Source organism: Hylobates moloch, unplaced genomic scaffold, assembly GCF_009828535.3.
Source record: "Hylobates moloch isolate HMO894 unplaced genomic scaffold, HMol_V3 SCAFFOLD_1, whole genome shotgun sequence".
Taxonomy (NCBI): domain Eukaryota; kingdom Metazoa; phylum Chordata; class Mammalia; order Primates; family Hylobatidae; genus Hylobates; species Hylobates moloch.
The window spans coordinates 31,935,169-31,952,480 of NW_026652276.1; the positions used below are offsets into that span (position 1 = coordinate 31,935,169).

The 17,312-nt window shown below is 36.3% G+C and overlaps 1 protein-coding gene across 6 annotated transcripts in view; it reads left to right on the forward strand.

Annotated features, from left to right (window-relative positions):
* Window positions 1-17,312, forward strand: part of KANSL1L (KAT8 regulatory NSL complex subunit 1 like) — a 178,865-nt gene that overhangs the window by 148,961 nt on the left and 12,592 nt on the right. For all 6 annotated transcript variants that reach the window (XM_032754671.2, XM_032754669.2, XM_058438908.1 and 3 more), the window contains exons 7-8: window positions 6,179-6,344; window positions 9,724-9,831. In XM_032754671.2, coding sequence (XP_032610562.1) covers window positions 6,179-6,344; window positions 9,724-9,831 — 274 coding nt within the window. The remainder of the gene's footprint in view (window positions 1-6,178; window positions 6,345-9,723; window positions 9,832-17,312) is intronic.

Below are 17,312 nucleotides of genomic sequence, written 5' to 3' on the forward strand. Positions count from 1 at the left end.
GAGTCTCGCCCTTTCACCCAGGCTGGAGTGCAGTGGCGCGATCTCGGCTCACTGCAGGCTCCGCGCCCCCGGGGTTCACGCCATTCTCCTGCCTCAGCCTCCCGAGTAGCTGGGACTACAGGCGCCTGCCACCTCGCCCGGCTAATTTTTTGTATTTTTAGTAGAGACGGGGTTTCACCGTGTTAGCCAGGATGGTCTCGATCTCCTGACCTCGTGATCCGCCCGCCTCGGCCTCCCAAAGTGCTGGGATTACAGGCGTGAGCCACTGCGCCCGGCCACGTATGTATTAATATATGCATGCATATGTATGAATATACAAAATCTCTCTAAAATGTGTATATATATGTGTGTGTATATATATATATACACACACATATATATACATACACATATTCCTACAAAATAATTTCAAATATTAGAATTATCCATACAAAATGTAAAAATAAGTAAGTTTATTTTTTTAAGGAAAATACATCAGAAAATTGCTAATATCATTAAAAAGTGTATAGACAGAGCTAAAGACAGAATTGCGTTGAAAGATCAAGCTCAATAAAATTACACAAAAGACAGCACAGAGAGAAATAATAAATGGAAAATATGAAAAAAGTATTAATAAAAATAAAGGTTAGAGGAGAAAGTCTAACTTAGGTCTCCAGAAGCTGGCTTCTGCAACCACTATTACCCTGAAGCTCTGGCAGGAATTTTTAAATTTGATGCAAATGCCAGTAATGATAGTTATGGGGATGCTTTTGGTGATGTTTTAGGAGGCATGAAGCACATGGCCAGTTTTCACTTCAGAGCATTTTTGACCAATGTTTTTCCTCAACATTTGCTGAATACTGAGGCTGCACAGAGCAGGATGCTTAACACATAAATGGCAAAAGTCCCTTATAAGCAGGGTGGCATTGTTCAGTATACTCTTAAGATTAGAGGTCTGGATGACTGGGGATAATTCTATAAAATAAATCAAATATTTGGTTGAAAACCTTGAGGGGCAAATCATATGTATGAATCATACTAGGGCTCCAACCCAGATTTAACTGCTCATACTCTTAGATTAAGGAGAGAAGTCTCTATTTTATCTAGCTAGTAGTGGGGAGAGAGAACCCCCACTAAAGAAAGATCACATCCTTTGGAAACTATGTGGTTTTTAAAACATACCATCTGTCATTGAATCAAAGATTAGTAGGCATGGTGAAAAGGACTACCATGACCAAAATTCAAGAGGAAAAACAGACAATAGAGACAGATACTCAAGTGATTCTGATACTGCATTTAGATGGGAAAAACTATTAAATGATTATTTAAAAGGAATGCCTTTAAATGCATTTTATTTAGAGAATGCCTAGATAATCCTGAACAGAGAGTTAGTAGAAATACGGACATTAAAGCCATTCTGATAAAACATCAGATGGAAATGAGGAACATGTTATTGGAAACTAGAGGAAAAGTGATCCTTGTTATAAAGTGGCAAAGAGCTTGGCTAAATTGTGTTCATATAATTCATATATTTAAAAAAAATAGAGAACAGGTAGAAGAAAACACATGATTTCACCAGATAATTAGAATCCTTTTTTTAAAAAGAATTATATAAACATTCTCAAACTGAAAACACAACATGAGGAATTAATGCCTCACCAGATAAATTTAACTACAAATTAGGTGGAGCAGAAGATAAAATTAGTGTACTGAAAGACTAATTAATAGAAAACACTAAAATGGAAGCACAGAGATAAAGAAAAAATACACAAAAAAAGAGAAATGTATGACTAGATGAAAAAAAAATCTATGTTATTGGAGCCTAGAAAAAAGGAGAAAGAATAAGGCAGAAGTAACATTTGAAAAATAATAATATCCCTGAAACTAATAAAGGTCATCAACCCATAGACTCAAGAAATTCTGTGAACCTCCAAGAGAACAAATACATGGAAACTACATGAAGGCATATGTGATGGTTAATTTTATGTGTCAATTTGACTGGGATAAAGGATGGTCAGATAGGGTGAGGGTGTTTCCGGAGGAGATTAGCATTTGAATTTTTAGGCTAAATAAAGATTATCTTCACCAATGCAAGTGACCATGATTCAATCTGTTGAGGGGATGACTAGAACAAAAAGGTGGAGAAAGGCTAAATTTGCCATCTCTGTTTGAGCTGGCATATATTCTCCTGCCCTTGGACATTGACACTCCTGGTACTCAGGCCTTTGGACTTGGACTTAAACATCATTGGCCTCCTGATTTTCAGGCTTTTGAACTCAGACTAGGATTTACACCATTAGCTCTCCTGATTCTTAGGCCTTTCGATTCTGAGTTAACACTATCAGTTTTCCTGCAGAAGGCAGATGATGGGACTTCTTGACCTACATAATTGCATGAGCCAATTCCTATAATAAATTTTTTTCTCTTTCTCTCAGTTCTGATTTTCTGGAAAGTCATGACTAACACAGATTTTGGTACTGAGAAATGGGAGTGCTGCTGTAATGAATGCCTGAAAATGTGGAAGTAGCTTTGGAACTGGGTAATGGATAGAGGTGGAAGAGTTTTGAGGTGCATGCTAGAAAACACCTACATTGTTGTGACTGGATCTTTAAAAGTGATTCTAATGAGGGCTCAGAAAGAAAAGAGGAGCATTTTGGAGAAAGCCTCCATCTTCTTAGAGAATGCCTAAATAATCCCTGAACAGAATGTTGGTAGATACATGGACGTTAAGGCCATTCGGATAAAACCTCAGATAGAAATGAGGAACATATTATTGGAAACTAGAGGAAAAGTAATCCTTGTTATAAAGTGGCAAAGAGCTTGGCGAAATTGTATTCATGTTCTAGTGTCTTGTGGAAGGTAGAAATTGCAAGCAACGAAATTGGTTATTTGGCTGAAAAAATCTCTTAGAAAATTGCTGAAGGACCAACCTGGTTCCTCCTTCTGACTGCTTATGATAGAATGCCAGAAGAAATGACTACAAGAGGAACTGTTAATCAAAAAGAAAGCAGAACTTAAAGATTTGGAAAAGTCTTAGCCTATTCATATTGTAAAGAAAGAGAAAGCCTGCTTTGGAGAAAACACTGAGTGTATGGCCAAGGAGCCTTTTGATAAAGAGAGTAGTATGGATCAGCCCTCTCTACAGAAGCCAGGAGATATTCTCCAAGACAACAGAAGACAATAGAAGAATGGCCCTGAAGGCAATTTAGAGATAATGGAGGCTGCCCCTCCCAGCATAGGCCCAGAATGCAAAGTCCCTTCGGGCAAAGAAGTTTCAAATATGGAGCCACCTGAGCCTGTGAGACCTCTCAGCATGCACTGCCCAATAGAACCTTACATTATGGGTTCTGCTCCCCACCACTGGCTTCTCTAAAGTGTGGCTCTGGTGGGCCTGATATAGTTTAGGCTGTGATGGCCAGCCAACCCTGTAGGCAGCACAGGTGGTAGATTTTGGTGGTGTCTACACAGTCTCTGCCAACACTTAGGGAGCCATGGCTTAGGCTATGCGTGGCAAAGCCACTGGTGCATGATTCTAGCCTAGGAGAGCCACAGGCCCTTGACCCCAAGTCACCTTCAATGGCAGAGGCAGAATAACCACCTGGAAAAGCCACAAGCTTGGGACTCCAGCCAATAGCTGTGGAGATGGGAACATAGCCTACTGGGTCTGGAAGGCAAAGCATCAAGCAGAAGAAGGTTATTCTGGAGACTTCAGGTTTAATGGAATTTGCCCTGTTAGGTTGGTTTGCTCACAACCTGTTATTTCTTTCTTCTTTCCTATTCCTTTATTTTGGAATAGGAATATCTATCCTATGCCTCTCCCACCATAGTATTTTGGAAGCACATAACATGTTGATTTTAGAGGTTCACAGGTGGAAAGCAATTTGCCTCAGGATGAAGTGTATACCTTGAGTCTCACTCATATCTGATTTAGATGATATTTAGATGAGATTTTGGACTTTGGAATTTTTTAGTTGATGCTGGAATGAGTTAAGATTTTTGGGCTGCTGGGATGGAATGAAATATTTTGCATGTGAGAAGGACATGTATTTTGGGGGGCTTGAGTGCAATGCTATAGACTGAATGAGTCTCCCCCAAAACTCATATGTAGAAACCTAATTCCCAATGTGATGTTATTTGGATAGGGCCTTTGGGAAGTTATTAGGTCATGAGGTCATTAATGGAATTAGTGCCCTTATAAAAGGAACCCCAGAAAGCTCTTCCTTCCATCATGTGAGGTTATAGCCATCTTATCAGTGAGAAAGTAGACCTTTGTCAGACACTAAATCTGCCAGCACTTTGATCTAGTACTTTTTAGTCCCCAGAACTGTGAGAAGTAAATTTCTATTATTTACCTAGTCTATGGTATTTTGTTATAGCAGTCTGAATGGACCAAGACAGAATCTTATGGTAAGCCTGCTAAAAAAGTAAAGACACAGAGAAAATATTAAAAGCAGCCAGAGCAAAAAAGGCACATTACTTTCAAGTGGGGTCAATAATAAAACCTATAGCTAACTAATCACCAGAAATAATGAGAACCAGAAGAATGAAAATATCCTTAAAGTACTGAAAAAAAAAAGCCAACCCAGAATTCTGTATTCATAAAAATATCATTAAAAATGGTAAGATGCAAATGTTTCAGACAAGTAAAAACTGAGAGAATTCGGAGAAAGCAAACCTACACTATGATAGTAGCAAAGGGAGAAGTAATATGATCCCACATGGAAGTAGGGAATTGTAGGAAAGAGCTATGAGCAATGAGACGAGATAAATATATGGGTGGTATTCATGAATGTTGATGATACAAACAATAATACCAATATACTATGGGGTCATAAATATATGTAGAATTAAAATGCCTAACAATGGTAATGCAAAAACAGGAGAGTAAATGGAGTTCTAATGTCCTAGTATTTCCAGGGAAATGGTAAAAGGAATAATTTGTATTATACTGTAAAAGCCAGCTGGCTAAGGATGCACATTGTAACCTCTATGGAAACCACTAAAAGAAAGTAAAAGAATGAATACATTAAAATTAAGAGATGGGAAAAATTTAAGAAAATATTTGATTAATCTTAAAGCAAAATAGGAATCAATGAAATGTAAAACATGCATACAATATAGAAAGTGAACAAGTCCAGTTACTGGCTCCTTGAAGAGGTTAATAAACTTGATAAACTCCTAGCAGGATTCTTCAAGAATAACCTTAGCTTGGTTTGACATGTTAAAAATCGGTTAATGTGGCCGGGTGCAATGACTCATGCCTGTAATCCCAGAACTTTGGAAGATGGAGGCAGGCTGGATCACTTGAGGTCAGGAGTTCCAGACCAGCCTGGCCAACTGGTGAAGCCCTGTCTCCACTAAAAATACAAAAAGTAGCTGGGCGCAGTGGCACGTGCCTGTAATCCCAGCTACTCAAGAGGCTGAGGCAGGAGAATCGCTTGAACCTGGGAGGCAGAAGTTGCAGTGAGCCGAGATCCTGCCACTGCACTCTAGTCTGAGCAACAGAGCGAGACTGTCTCAAAAAAATAAAATAAAAAATAAAATCTGTTAATGCAATTTGTCACTTTAATAGAGTACAGAAGAAAATTCATGTAATCATTTTATTAGGTTCAAAAAAAGCATATGATTAAATTCAACATTAATATATTTTTTTCAAGTTCTTTTGGCAAGCTAGGAATATATTCTGATAACGAACCATACCCCCCTAAAAAAAAAAAAAAAAACCCTGCAATCCATATCATTCTTATTCTGATAAATTAAAAGCATTCCCATTACAATCAGGAACAAAACACAAATGTCTCCTTTGATCATGTTTATTCATTATTGAATTGGTGAACCCATCCATCATGGTTGGAACTCCCTAAAAAAAAATAGTAGGATTGAAAGAAAAAAATTACAGTTATCATTCCCAGCTAGTATGTTTAGATAATCAAAGACTAGAAGAAGATATATATTATTAGAAAAAGAAAGTTTATAGCAAAGTTGTAGAATACATTCAATATAAAAAAGTTAATTATATTTTTACATCCCTTTTATGATTGAATTAATAAATGTTAAAGTTAATTGGGAAAACATCTAGCAAAATACTTGTAAAACTTTTGTAGAATTGGAAAATTTTAAAGATAACCTAAATAAATGTAGAGATATGCCATTTACGGATGCTTTGGCTGTGATATTCTAATACGGTTTTTCCTTGCAGACTTTGCCTTCAAAAGAAACAACATTTTTAAATACTACACAAATGCCTTGCCTGCAATCAGCTTCAACTTGGAGTAGCTATGAACACAATTTGGAGTCTTACCTATTAAGAGAACATGTATCAGAGTTAGATTCCTCTTTCCATTCTGTTCTATCATTGCCATCAGGTAAGCCTCCTTGTAACAATTTCTAAGTAACGATGTCTTCTATACTGAAATCTAATCCTCTAAATACAGAGAATCTAATAAAATCTTATTTTATCAATTTTTTTTTCAGTAGATATTAGAACTAAACAATGCCTTGAGAATTAAATTTGTTGTAGAGGAATTAATCTAGTCACATGCATGGTTAATGTTCTATCTGTGTAAGTTGATTCTTTAATTCCTTCTAAACCAACTTGATTTACTTTGGGAAATTACTAGGTTTTTATCCTGTTAAATTTTGAGCATTTTATTGGTAACATGGCTGTGCTGTTGAGATGTTTCTGAGTAACGGTAATTCAGTGTTCTTTTTCTAATGTGCTGTTATACATGGAGGTTTCCCTGTCATAAAATATTTCTCCGTTTATAATCTGCATTGAATTTCTCAATGCAGAGGGAAGAAAACTGCGTACCTATAAGTGTAGTCAACCTCAAGAGTATCCGTACTCTGTAACTGAGTAAATGAGGCTTATACATCCTTACATCTCTAAAGTGTTTTTTTTTTTTTTGGAGACAGAGTCTTGCACTGTTGCACAGGCTGGAGTATAGTGGTGTGAACATAGCTCATTGCAGCCTTGACCTCCTGGGCTCAAGTAATCCTCCCACCTCAGCCTCCCAAGTAGCTGGAACTACTTGGGTGCATGACACCACACCCAGCTAATTTTTAAATTTTTTTGTAGAGATGGGGTCTCACTATATTGCCCAGGCTGGTCTTGAACTTCTAGCCTCAAGTGATTCTCCCACCTCAACCTCCCAAAAATGCTAGGATTACTCTAGGTGGTTTTAAATTTTCAGTTCTTGATTTTTGTGGAACCTTTACACTCTTGTCTATATTGGAACTAAAGTAAATATTTAGGGGAGAAAGAAAACATCCCTCCCATTGGTTATCTCCAGTTACTGGGGGATATCTCAACTTAGCTTTTGTTCCATTTTCGGCTTATGATTCTGATGGTCTTTTAAATTCTCAAAATCAAGGGACTGATCTATTTGTAAAGCGCCATGTTTTGAACCTGTCCCCCTGCCCTGAATCTCAATTTAGTTTTTATCAGTAGTAGAGTGGTTTCTTAGCTACACCATTACCTTAAGTTTTTAACAAGAACTATTTTATTCTATATTTGAGGAAACCTTAATAATATGACAAAATAATAATTCATATAACAATAATGTAGCTAACATTTAGTCTTAGCATATACTGAGCCCTGTATATATTAAGCACATTACATTTTCTTGTTTAATTCCCACAACTGCATGAGAATAGATATCTTCGTTCTGTTCATCTTACATATGAGAAAACTAAGCTTCGTGATACTACTCATCCAAGATTACTCGGCTAATAAATGATGAGCCAGGATTTGAGGTAGTCATTCTCCAGAACCAAACCACTCACCATTACTTTACTGCCTGTTTTCTTATTAGCAAATATATTCCTCTGATGACATAACCCTGACAGCTGGTATAAATACTCTTTATCCTAAGACTCTTATTCCCCCCTCTAATAAATGAGATTAGATTGTTTATCTACTATTTCATGATATCCATTCCTTCTTACATTCAATAAAAATCTCAATACCTACTATATGTAAGTACTAAATAAATGCTAGGAGTATAAATACAAATAAATCCCTCAAGGTACTTGCATTCTAGTTTAAAACAACTGAAAGGTAATGTTTCAAAGCAATGAAATATTTTTACAAAAGCTGACAGGTCACGTGCGGGTATTAAGAAAAGCATATAGACTGAACAAGGACCTTTTCTTGTTAGATCATGTTTTCCCACAAATCGCAAAGAACAGTGGTAGAATTGGTGATACTCTCCTTATAAGTATAATATTGCTTTGGAGAAACAAATGCAACAAACTTATGTTTAGGTAATTGGAAAATATCAGAATCCTGAAATGTTTAAGGAGCATTTTAAAGGAGAATATTTAATTTTTATTCCCATTTTCATTTTGCTAATTTTCATATGATCATAATACCAAGATTCAAACTCATCTTACCTCTGTCCCTTGGTACAAACTCCATGATGATACTTATGAACTAGTTTTTGTTTTGCATATTTTTCCACACTTGAGTATGGATCTGCCACTAAGATACATCATTTGAAGAAGAGATCATTTTTTTCTGTTTAAAATCCAGACCCAGCCAGGTGGGCATAGTGGCTCATGCTTGTAATCCCAACACTTTGGGAGGATGAGGTGGGAGGACTGCTTGAGCTCAAGAGTTCAAGACCAGCCTGGGAACATAATAAGACTTTGTCTCTAAAGAAAAAAATTTTCTCATTAGCCAGGCATGGAGGTGTGCACCTGTAGTCTCAGCTACTTGAGAGGCTGAGGTGGGAGGATTGCTTGAGCCCAGGAGATTGAGAATGTAGTGGGCCAGAATCATGCTACTGCACTCCAGCCTGGGCAACAGAGCCAGTCCCTGTCCCAAGAATAAAAACAAATAAAAAATCAAGGCCCTTCCCGGGTCTATCCTCATTTATGTATTCAAATGAGTTTCCTTAAAGTACCTTCTTTCAATAGCCAAATTTTCATTATTATCAACTGCTTTATAAAATATGTTCTCAAGGAAAAGTTAGGTGTCTCTTAATAAATGCTTTTTAAGATGATTTTGTTTTTTCATTCTTGGCCGGAAGAAAAAACCTTTAGTAAATGTGAAGCATAACTACTTCATTGCTTAACTCCTCTTTGGTTGTGAGAGTACAGAATATAAACAGTGAACTGAAAGTCTCCAAGCCACTATTTAAAAACAAAACTAGCTTGTCAATAGGTTTTAATCTTTATAAAAGTATATTCATTGTGATATATAATATGGTAAATTAAGGGAATATGAACTTTGATGTTTTCATAAAAGGTTGCATCTAACTTATAGTGGTTTTCTCCCAAGAAGTTAAAAGCATGTAATTTTTTGGAAACTTCATTATTTCAAATGCAAAGTTTGTAGGGATGGGATGGAATGGATTTAGAGTCAGCCAGATTTGGGTGTAGGTTTTCTTAAAGACTTCTTGGGTATATTTGTTTCCATTCATCTGTGAATAGTATTTATTAATACTTATAATTACTGTTCATCTTATGTACTATTTTAGGAAGTTCATGAAGTTGTTTCTCTGTTAGATTTTTAATTTGTTGGTTAAGTGCACCTAACCAGTAATTTCTAAAATACTGCTACCAACACGCTTGGAAAGAGTATTTTGTCACTTCCGATAGTTGTTACATTTCAAACTTTTGCTTATTTTCTTAAGCTTATGTGCTATTTATAGAAAGAAAGCAATTTTAATGTTACAATCTGTAATCCTAGTATTACAAAGAGTGGTATTTGAAAATACCTTTTTTACTTTATTTTTCCAGATGTGCCTCTTCATTTTCACTTTGAAACACTGTTAAAAAAGACTGAAATAAAAGGCAATCTTGCTGAAAATAAATTTGTAGATGAATATATCATATCTCCATCACCTGGTATGTCACATTTACAGTTCTTGTACTCTATATGCCTTTTTATGTCTTTATACCTACTATTTTTGCATTCTAAGGAAATAAAATTTAAGAAAAGAATAAATGAAAATCCTTAATTTTTAATACTCACTTTTTACAAATCATGTACACATAAAATACAAGAACAATCTTAACATGAAATGTGCGATACCTATTGAATTGTAATTATGAACTATTACTGATAAATGTAATAAAAATTTAAATAAATGTGGAGAAACAGCATTTCTGTATGGTAAGATCAATAGATATAAATTCTTCCTTATAGTTCATATGATTAATGTAATGTAACTCGAAGTTCTTATAGAATTTGTTTAACTTAAAATAATTCTAAAGCACAATGGGAAGACTAAACAGGGGAAAATATAAAAGGAGTTATTATAAAAAGTTTAGAGAAAATCTAGCCCAAGCACATATGGAAACATGACGAAAATCTATAATAATGTAGATTCTATTTTGTTTATATTTAAGAAAATAGATCAATGAAGTAAACTCTATAGTTGATTATATATCAGGGAAGAACTGTGTATCAGTGGGAAAGTGGAGAACCATTGGTTCTCACGGAGAGAGTCTTTCCCAGTAAAATTCTTTTACATACTCATTTAATGCTATGAATCAGAATAAGTTCTTGTTAATTCCAAGAATTGTACATAAAACATTAAAACTACAAAATAAAACTTGAGGAAATTATAATGAAATGTTTATGAGTTCTGTAAATGTGGGTGAGTTCTATGCTTGGAAGCAATTAGAAGAAGAAAGAAAACAACATATTTTGATTATCTACAAAGTTAAAATCTAAACATCAGAAAAGTCATATAAATTTAAGATAAATTATTTCTACATGAAATAATCTATCTCAAAAACTTGAGTCAAAGGAATACCTGTTAGAACTGGGGTCTTATTATAAAATAAATTTATAAAAATCAGCAGCTTTTATAAGTACCAATAGTAACTAGATAGGCTATGTAAAGGAATAAATTCTGTTAGACATATTGACAATGAAAATATAAAGTATTTTTAATCAAACTTAACAAGTACCTACATGAGGACTACTTCAAAAGTTCGGTGAGAAACATGAGGACATTCCTATATGGAGAGAAATATCCTGTTCCTGTCAGAAGACAGTATCATAACTAAAGTTGTCAATTTTCCCCAAATTAATTTACAAGTAGAATATAATCCTAGTCAGAATCAGAGGTATTATTGGAACGAAGTTACTCTGGAAGTTTATCTCAGACAGAAAATGTTGAAGAATAGCCAATTACATTTTTAGAAGATTAATAGCAGGACTATGAAGTTCTAATCACTAAAACATGGTGGTTCTGATAGAAGGCAGATCAAGGGAGCCTAAAAAAAGCCTAGAGACAGAAGGTGGTATTTCCTACCATGTTGAAAAAATGGCTTAGTCAATAAATAATAATGACAACAACAACAAATTCTTATGAAGCATCATTTATATGTCAGCACTGGTTGAAGGGCTTTATATTACTTAATTATTTAAGTCTGTATAATTCTGTAAGGTAGGTATTACTATTCTCCTTGACTAATCTTCCCCAAATTACAGTTGAGTAATAGAAGAGCTAGAATTCAAACCCAAGCAGTCTGGCTTGGAGCCATGCTCTATATAACTAAGTTTCCTTTGTAATCAAAGGCATTAAATAACGACTCTTTGGAAGAATTAAAAACTGAGATCACTAACTCATAAACATAAACTTTAGGACAAATTTAAGGTGGATGAACATTAAAATACATTTCAGTTGGATTAAAAAGTTAAATGTTAAAAATGAATGTCTTAAAAGAATAACAAGAAAAAGTAAGTGTACTTGATGATAATAATGAAAATAATATTAACTGAGCTTATAGTCAGACACTATGCAAATATTTACTACTTTTGCCTGTAACATTAATGATTTTAAACATTATCATCAATTTTGGCACAACTATAATAAAAATAGCACCCTCAAATATCTTGGATATTAAGAATTGATACAAGCCTTTTGGGGAGCTCTGCAAAATGCATTACAAGGCATTTAAACTATGTATTTTTTTTATAAGTTCAGTGTGGCTTAAAAACTCCCTTGTTTACTTTTGTACCTATTCCCAGTAAATGTTTACTGGATTGTTAACCCTGCATTCTGACCCAATTATTCTATTTCCAAGAATGTAGTCTAATCCTACATATGAAACCTTTTTTCACCACTATATTCATCTTAACATGTTTTTGTGATAATGAAAAATTAGCAACAACTTGAAAAGCATAATAGGGATATGGCTAAATACACTACAGTGGAATATACAGCCTTAAAAAATATCTTAGAAGTTCATATAAGGGTGGAAACATACTTATCAAAGAATGTTGTGATATAAAAGGATAAAAATATTTTACTTCTATGTCTGGTACAATTATAGCCATGTAGAAATATTTATTGTTATATCAACCAAATGCAATGTGTGGACCTTGTTGAGATTGATTTGAATAAACCTGCTGTTTATACACACACACATAATTTTTGAAAGAGAAATTTGAACATGGACTAGCTGTTAGATATTAATGAATTATTGTTAATTTTGCTACTTGTAGTAATGCATTGTGGTTACATAAACCCAGACGTACTTTTTCAGTTTGTTAGAGATTCACACCAAAATACATGTAGATGAAAAGATATGTCTGGGATTTGCTTTCAAATACTCTAGCAAAAATGTTGGTGGGAGAGATGAAACAAGATTGGTTATAAGTTGTTCACTGCTGAGACTGAAGGATACATATATGGGAGTTCATTATTCTAGTCTCCTTTGTGTTTATTTGAAAATTTTCCACAGTAAAAATTAAAGAGAAAAAAGATGAAGGCACCAAGGATGAAGAACAGTTATCTATGCTTAGGGGGAAAAGCCTAAAGAAATACAGAAAAATATAAGTATTATGTGCAGTTACCTTTTAATGATGCAATTTCACTTGCTGGAATTTGTCCCGAGACTAGATTGTTTTCAAAAGGGAAAAAAATGCATCCATGAAGATGATTATTTTAAAATGTCTCTAATAGCATTATCATTATGATGATAAGTATCATGGCCAACAGCTAGGAAATAGCTAAAGAACATTGTTTCTAATCACGGAATGTTATATAACCATCTGAAAAAGGAATAGAGTTACGTGATAAAAATATAAGTATACATTTAATTAAAATTATGATTTCATATTTGAAATACATATGAAATATAAAACATTATTGACAAAGAGTATGCAAGTATGAAAATATATGCTATTAGAGATTAGATAATTATATTTCTTTTAATGTTGTTCTACTATTTGATTTAAAAAAATAAGGCAGGTCAGGCGTGGTGGCCCACACCTGTAATCCCAGCACTTAGGGAGGCTGAGGCAGGAGGATCGCTTGAGCCCAGAGTTCAAGACCAGCCTGGGAAATATAGTGAAACCCCATCTCTACAAAAAATACAAAAATTAGCTGGGCATGGTGGCATGCACCTGTGGTCCTAGCTACTTGGGAGGCTGAGGCAGGAGGATCATTCAAGCCTGGGAGGTTGAGGCTGCAGTGAGCCATAATTACACCACTGCACCTCAGGGTGGGTGACAAAGTGAGACCCTGTTTCTTTTTTTTTTTTTTTTGAGATGGAGTCTCACTCTGTCACCCAGGCTGGAGTGCAGTGGCGCAATCTCGGCTCACTGCAACCTCCGCCTCTGGCTTCCAGCAATTCTCCTGCCTCAGCCTCCCAAGTAGCTGGGATTACAGGCGTCCACCACACCCAGCTAATTTTTGTATTTTTAGTAGAGACGGGGTTTCACCATGTTAGCCAGATGGTCTCGATCTCCTGACCTCGTGATCCACCCGCCTCAGCCTCCCAAAGTGCTGGGATTACAGGCATGAGCCACCGCGCCTGGCCATGAGACCCTGTTTCTAAAAAAAAAAAAAACAAAAAAAAAACAAGGCAGTTAAATGTGTTAGGCACACAATTAAGGGGAATGCATAAATAATGTAATGAGAAATTTCATCCTATATATCTGTCTTAAATAGCTGGTCATTAATTTTTCTTTTGCTGTTAGTGATTTGAGTTCAGAATTTATTGAGCACTTAGTGCCAGGCAGACTATTAAGTGCTGAAGAATCAAAGGTGAATTACAGGAAGTCAAAATTATAATGTAATGGAGGAAGACACAAATAACTATTATATAGTATAATGGACATAGATGATAAATACATTTGAAGGCTGAGTGTGGTGGCTCATACTTGTAATCCCAGCACTTTGGGAGGCTGAGGTAGGGGGAATCGCTTGAGCCCAGGAGTTCAAGACCAGCCTGGGCAAAATGGTAAAACCCTGTCTCTACAAAAAATGTAAAAATTAGGCAGGCATGGTGGTGCATGCCTGTAGTAACAGGGACTTAGGAGGCTGAAGCAGGAGGATTGCTTGAGCCCAGGAGCTTGAGGCTGCAATGAGCAATGATCGCATCACTGCACTCCAGCTTGGGTGACAGAGTGAGACTCTATCTTAAAAAGAAATTATATAGAGAAGATATAAATAAGGAGTATGTAACTGCTTAGAAGGCAGAAAAAGAGAGGTTAAGGGAGATGAGAAATGGGCAAGGAGAGGAAATCCAGAAAGATGGTGATGCCAAGTGCAGCTTCGACTACTTAATTGGAATTTACAGAGAAAGAAGGGTGAAGCGTTCCAGATTAGTGCTTCTCAAACTTTAAAATGTAAGCAAGTTACTTCGGGGATATTGTTAGAATGCAGAGTCTGATTTAGTAAGTCTGGAATGGGACCTGAAATTCTGCATTTCTAACAAGGTCCCAGGTGATTCAGATGCTGTTGGCCCATACTGAGTAACAAGTCTTTAAATAACAAAAACAAACATATGTCTTGTCATGGAGACATGACACAGTATGATATATTCAAATATCTATAAATAAGGCCAGGAGCAGTGGCTCACGCCTGTAATCCTACCACTTTGGGAGGCTGAGGCAGGTGGATCACCTGAGGTCAGGAGTTTAAGACCAGCCTCGGCAACATGGTGAAACCCCATCTGTACTAAAAATACAAAAACTAGCCGAGGGTGGTGGTGCACACCTGTGGTCCCAGCTACTCAGGAGGCTGAGGCACAAGAATCACCTGAACCCAGGAGGCGGACCTGCAGTGAGCCGAAATGGCGCCATTGCACTCCAGCCTGGGTAACAGAGCGAGACTTCATCTCAAAACAAACAACAACAAATATCTATAAATAACTTGGCATTCTTGTAGGGTAAGTTGTGTGAAGGCAGTAGACAGATCTTTACTTGGATTTATCCTGTATGATCCATTAGATTTGGCAATTTACAATGGCATTGCTATTTCAGGCAACAAGCAGAGAAAAGCCAAACTGTAGTGGGTTGAAAAGTGAATGGATGACTAATTTAATCATGAGGAATACCAGACAAAACCAATTTAAGGGTTTATACTTACCAAAATATTCAAAGTTATGAAAGTTATGGAAGACAGTAGAACTGTTTCAGATATAAGACCTTAATGAGATCTGACAACTGCAATGCTATCTGCAATGAATAGTTGAAATTATCTGTAAATAACATTACAGAGATATTGGTGAAATCTGAATAAGGTCTATAGATTAGCTAATGGTACTGAACTGCATGGCTACATAAGAGAATGTCCTTTGTTTTGAGAAATACACATTGATGTATTTAGGGCTGAAGGGGCATTATGTCAGCAACTAAATTTCATTTGTGGTCTGAAAGAAGGAGGTAAAGCAAATGTGATACGATGTTAACATTTGGGGGATTTCGGAAAAGGGTATACAGAAATTTTTTGTTCTATTTCAAGTTTTCTGTAATTCTGAAATTAGGTCTCAGATAGATGGAAGAGGAGGAACAATAGCACCATAACCCACACAAGCAAGCCAGAAACATAGAGCTCAGTCTTTGTCACCCGCACTTCCTCCAACTTGGTCTAAACCAATTGCCAAGTTGTCAATATGATCTTATGTGTTTCAGTTCCTTTTGTGCCTTCGACTGCTCTCACAGTCCAACATGATCTCTTATCTATACTGCTGAAATGGACTTTTAATCCATTTTTCCCTTTAATCACTGTAGGCAGTGACCTCCTCAAAATGCAAATCTAATGTCACACCTGCTCCCCACCCCATCCCTTTAAAACATTCGAGAAGGAATATTCATAACACCTTAAAGCCCTGTCTACATAGGCTGGCTCCTCCCTCATGATTCTTTCTCACCATGCTTCCTTACTCTACACTACATAGCTGTTCAGTTCCCAAATTTGTCCTGTTCCCTTGGGCCACTGTACATGCTATTCTCCTCCTTCCCCTAGCTATCAGCTATTTCTGTTCATATTTGGAGTCTATCACTTCATCTGGGGAAGCCTTTCCTAGAGCTCTTACTAGCACTCTTATACGTTCTCAGTAACATCATGTAGTTTCACAACTGAAATGAATATTTTCCTATCACATTACAGTTGCATTCCTTAACACCTGTAAACGACAAGGGCTGCTACAAATCCTAGTTTTGCTTACCTAGGGTTTAGAATAATGCTTGCCATGTAATTGGTTCTCTGTAAAGTTGTTGGATGAATAAAAGGGAAGGAAGTAAAGACAGGATATATGAGAAATGCTATCAAAGTGTGATCTTAGGATGAACTCCAGGAGAGGACTGGGAGAGCAAGAACTGAAAGGCTGGGAGGTTTATCAATAGAACAGGTGAAGAGGATGTGTAGAATTGTCATACATTTCCTACTGTTTCAAGGTTCCATGAAAACCTTACAAGACAGTAACGAATTAGAAGGAAAATAAATGTGAAGAAAACATTTGAATAAAATTTAATTTAAAAATCAACTTTTGGCTGAGCGCGGTGGCTCACGCCTGTAATCCCAGCACTTTGGGAGGCCGAGGTGGGCGGATCACGAGGTCAGGAGATCGAGACCATCCTGGATAACACGGTGAAACCCCGTCTCTACTAAAAATACAAAAAAGCCGGGTGTTGTGGCAGCCGCCTGTAGTCCCAGCTACTCGGGAGGCTGAGGCAGGAGAATGGCATGAACCCGGGAGGCAGAGTGTGCAGTGAGCCGAGATCGCGCCACTGCACTCCAGCCTGGGAGACAGAGCAAGACTCCGTCTCAAAAAAAAAAAAAAAAAAAAATCAACTTTTGTGAAAGTTAAGATTCCTTCACAAAGTTTGATGTTTTCAGAAGAGTGGAGAATTGCTTGTAGAAAATAAGAGAAACACTAATTGTCTACGATTTGCTTAAATGCTACAGCAAAATATTAACAGAATGGACACTTTTAACACCTACACACGTTTTAACACACACATACATTTTAAAATCCACCTCTCACAATTCTAGTTACCATTTTAGTACGTTTAGATTACTCCTGCCATGCCGTTTTCTTGTATTACTTTCAGGGTATCATCATCTGTGATGCATTTATGA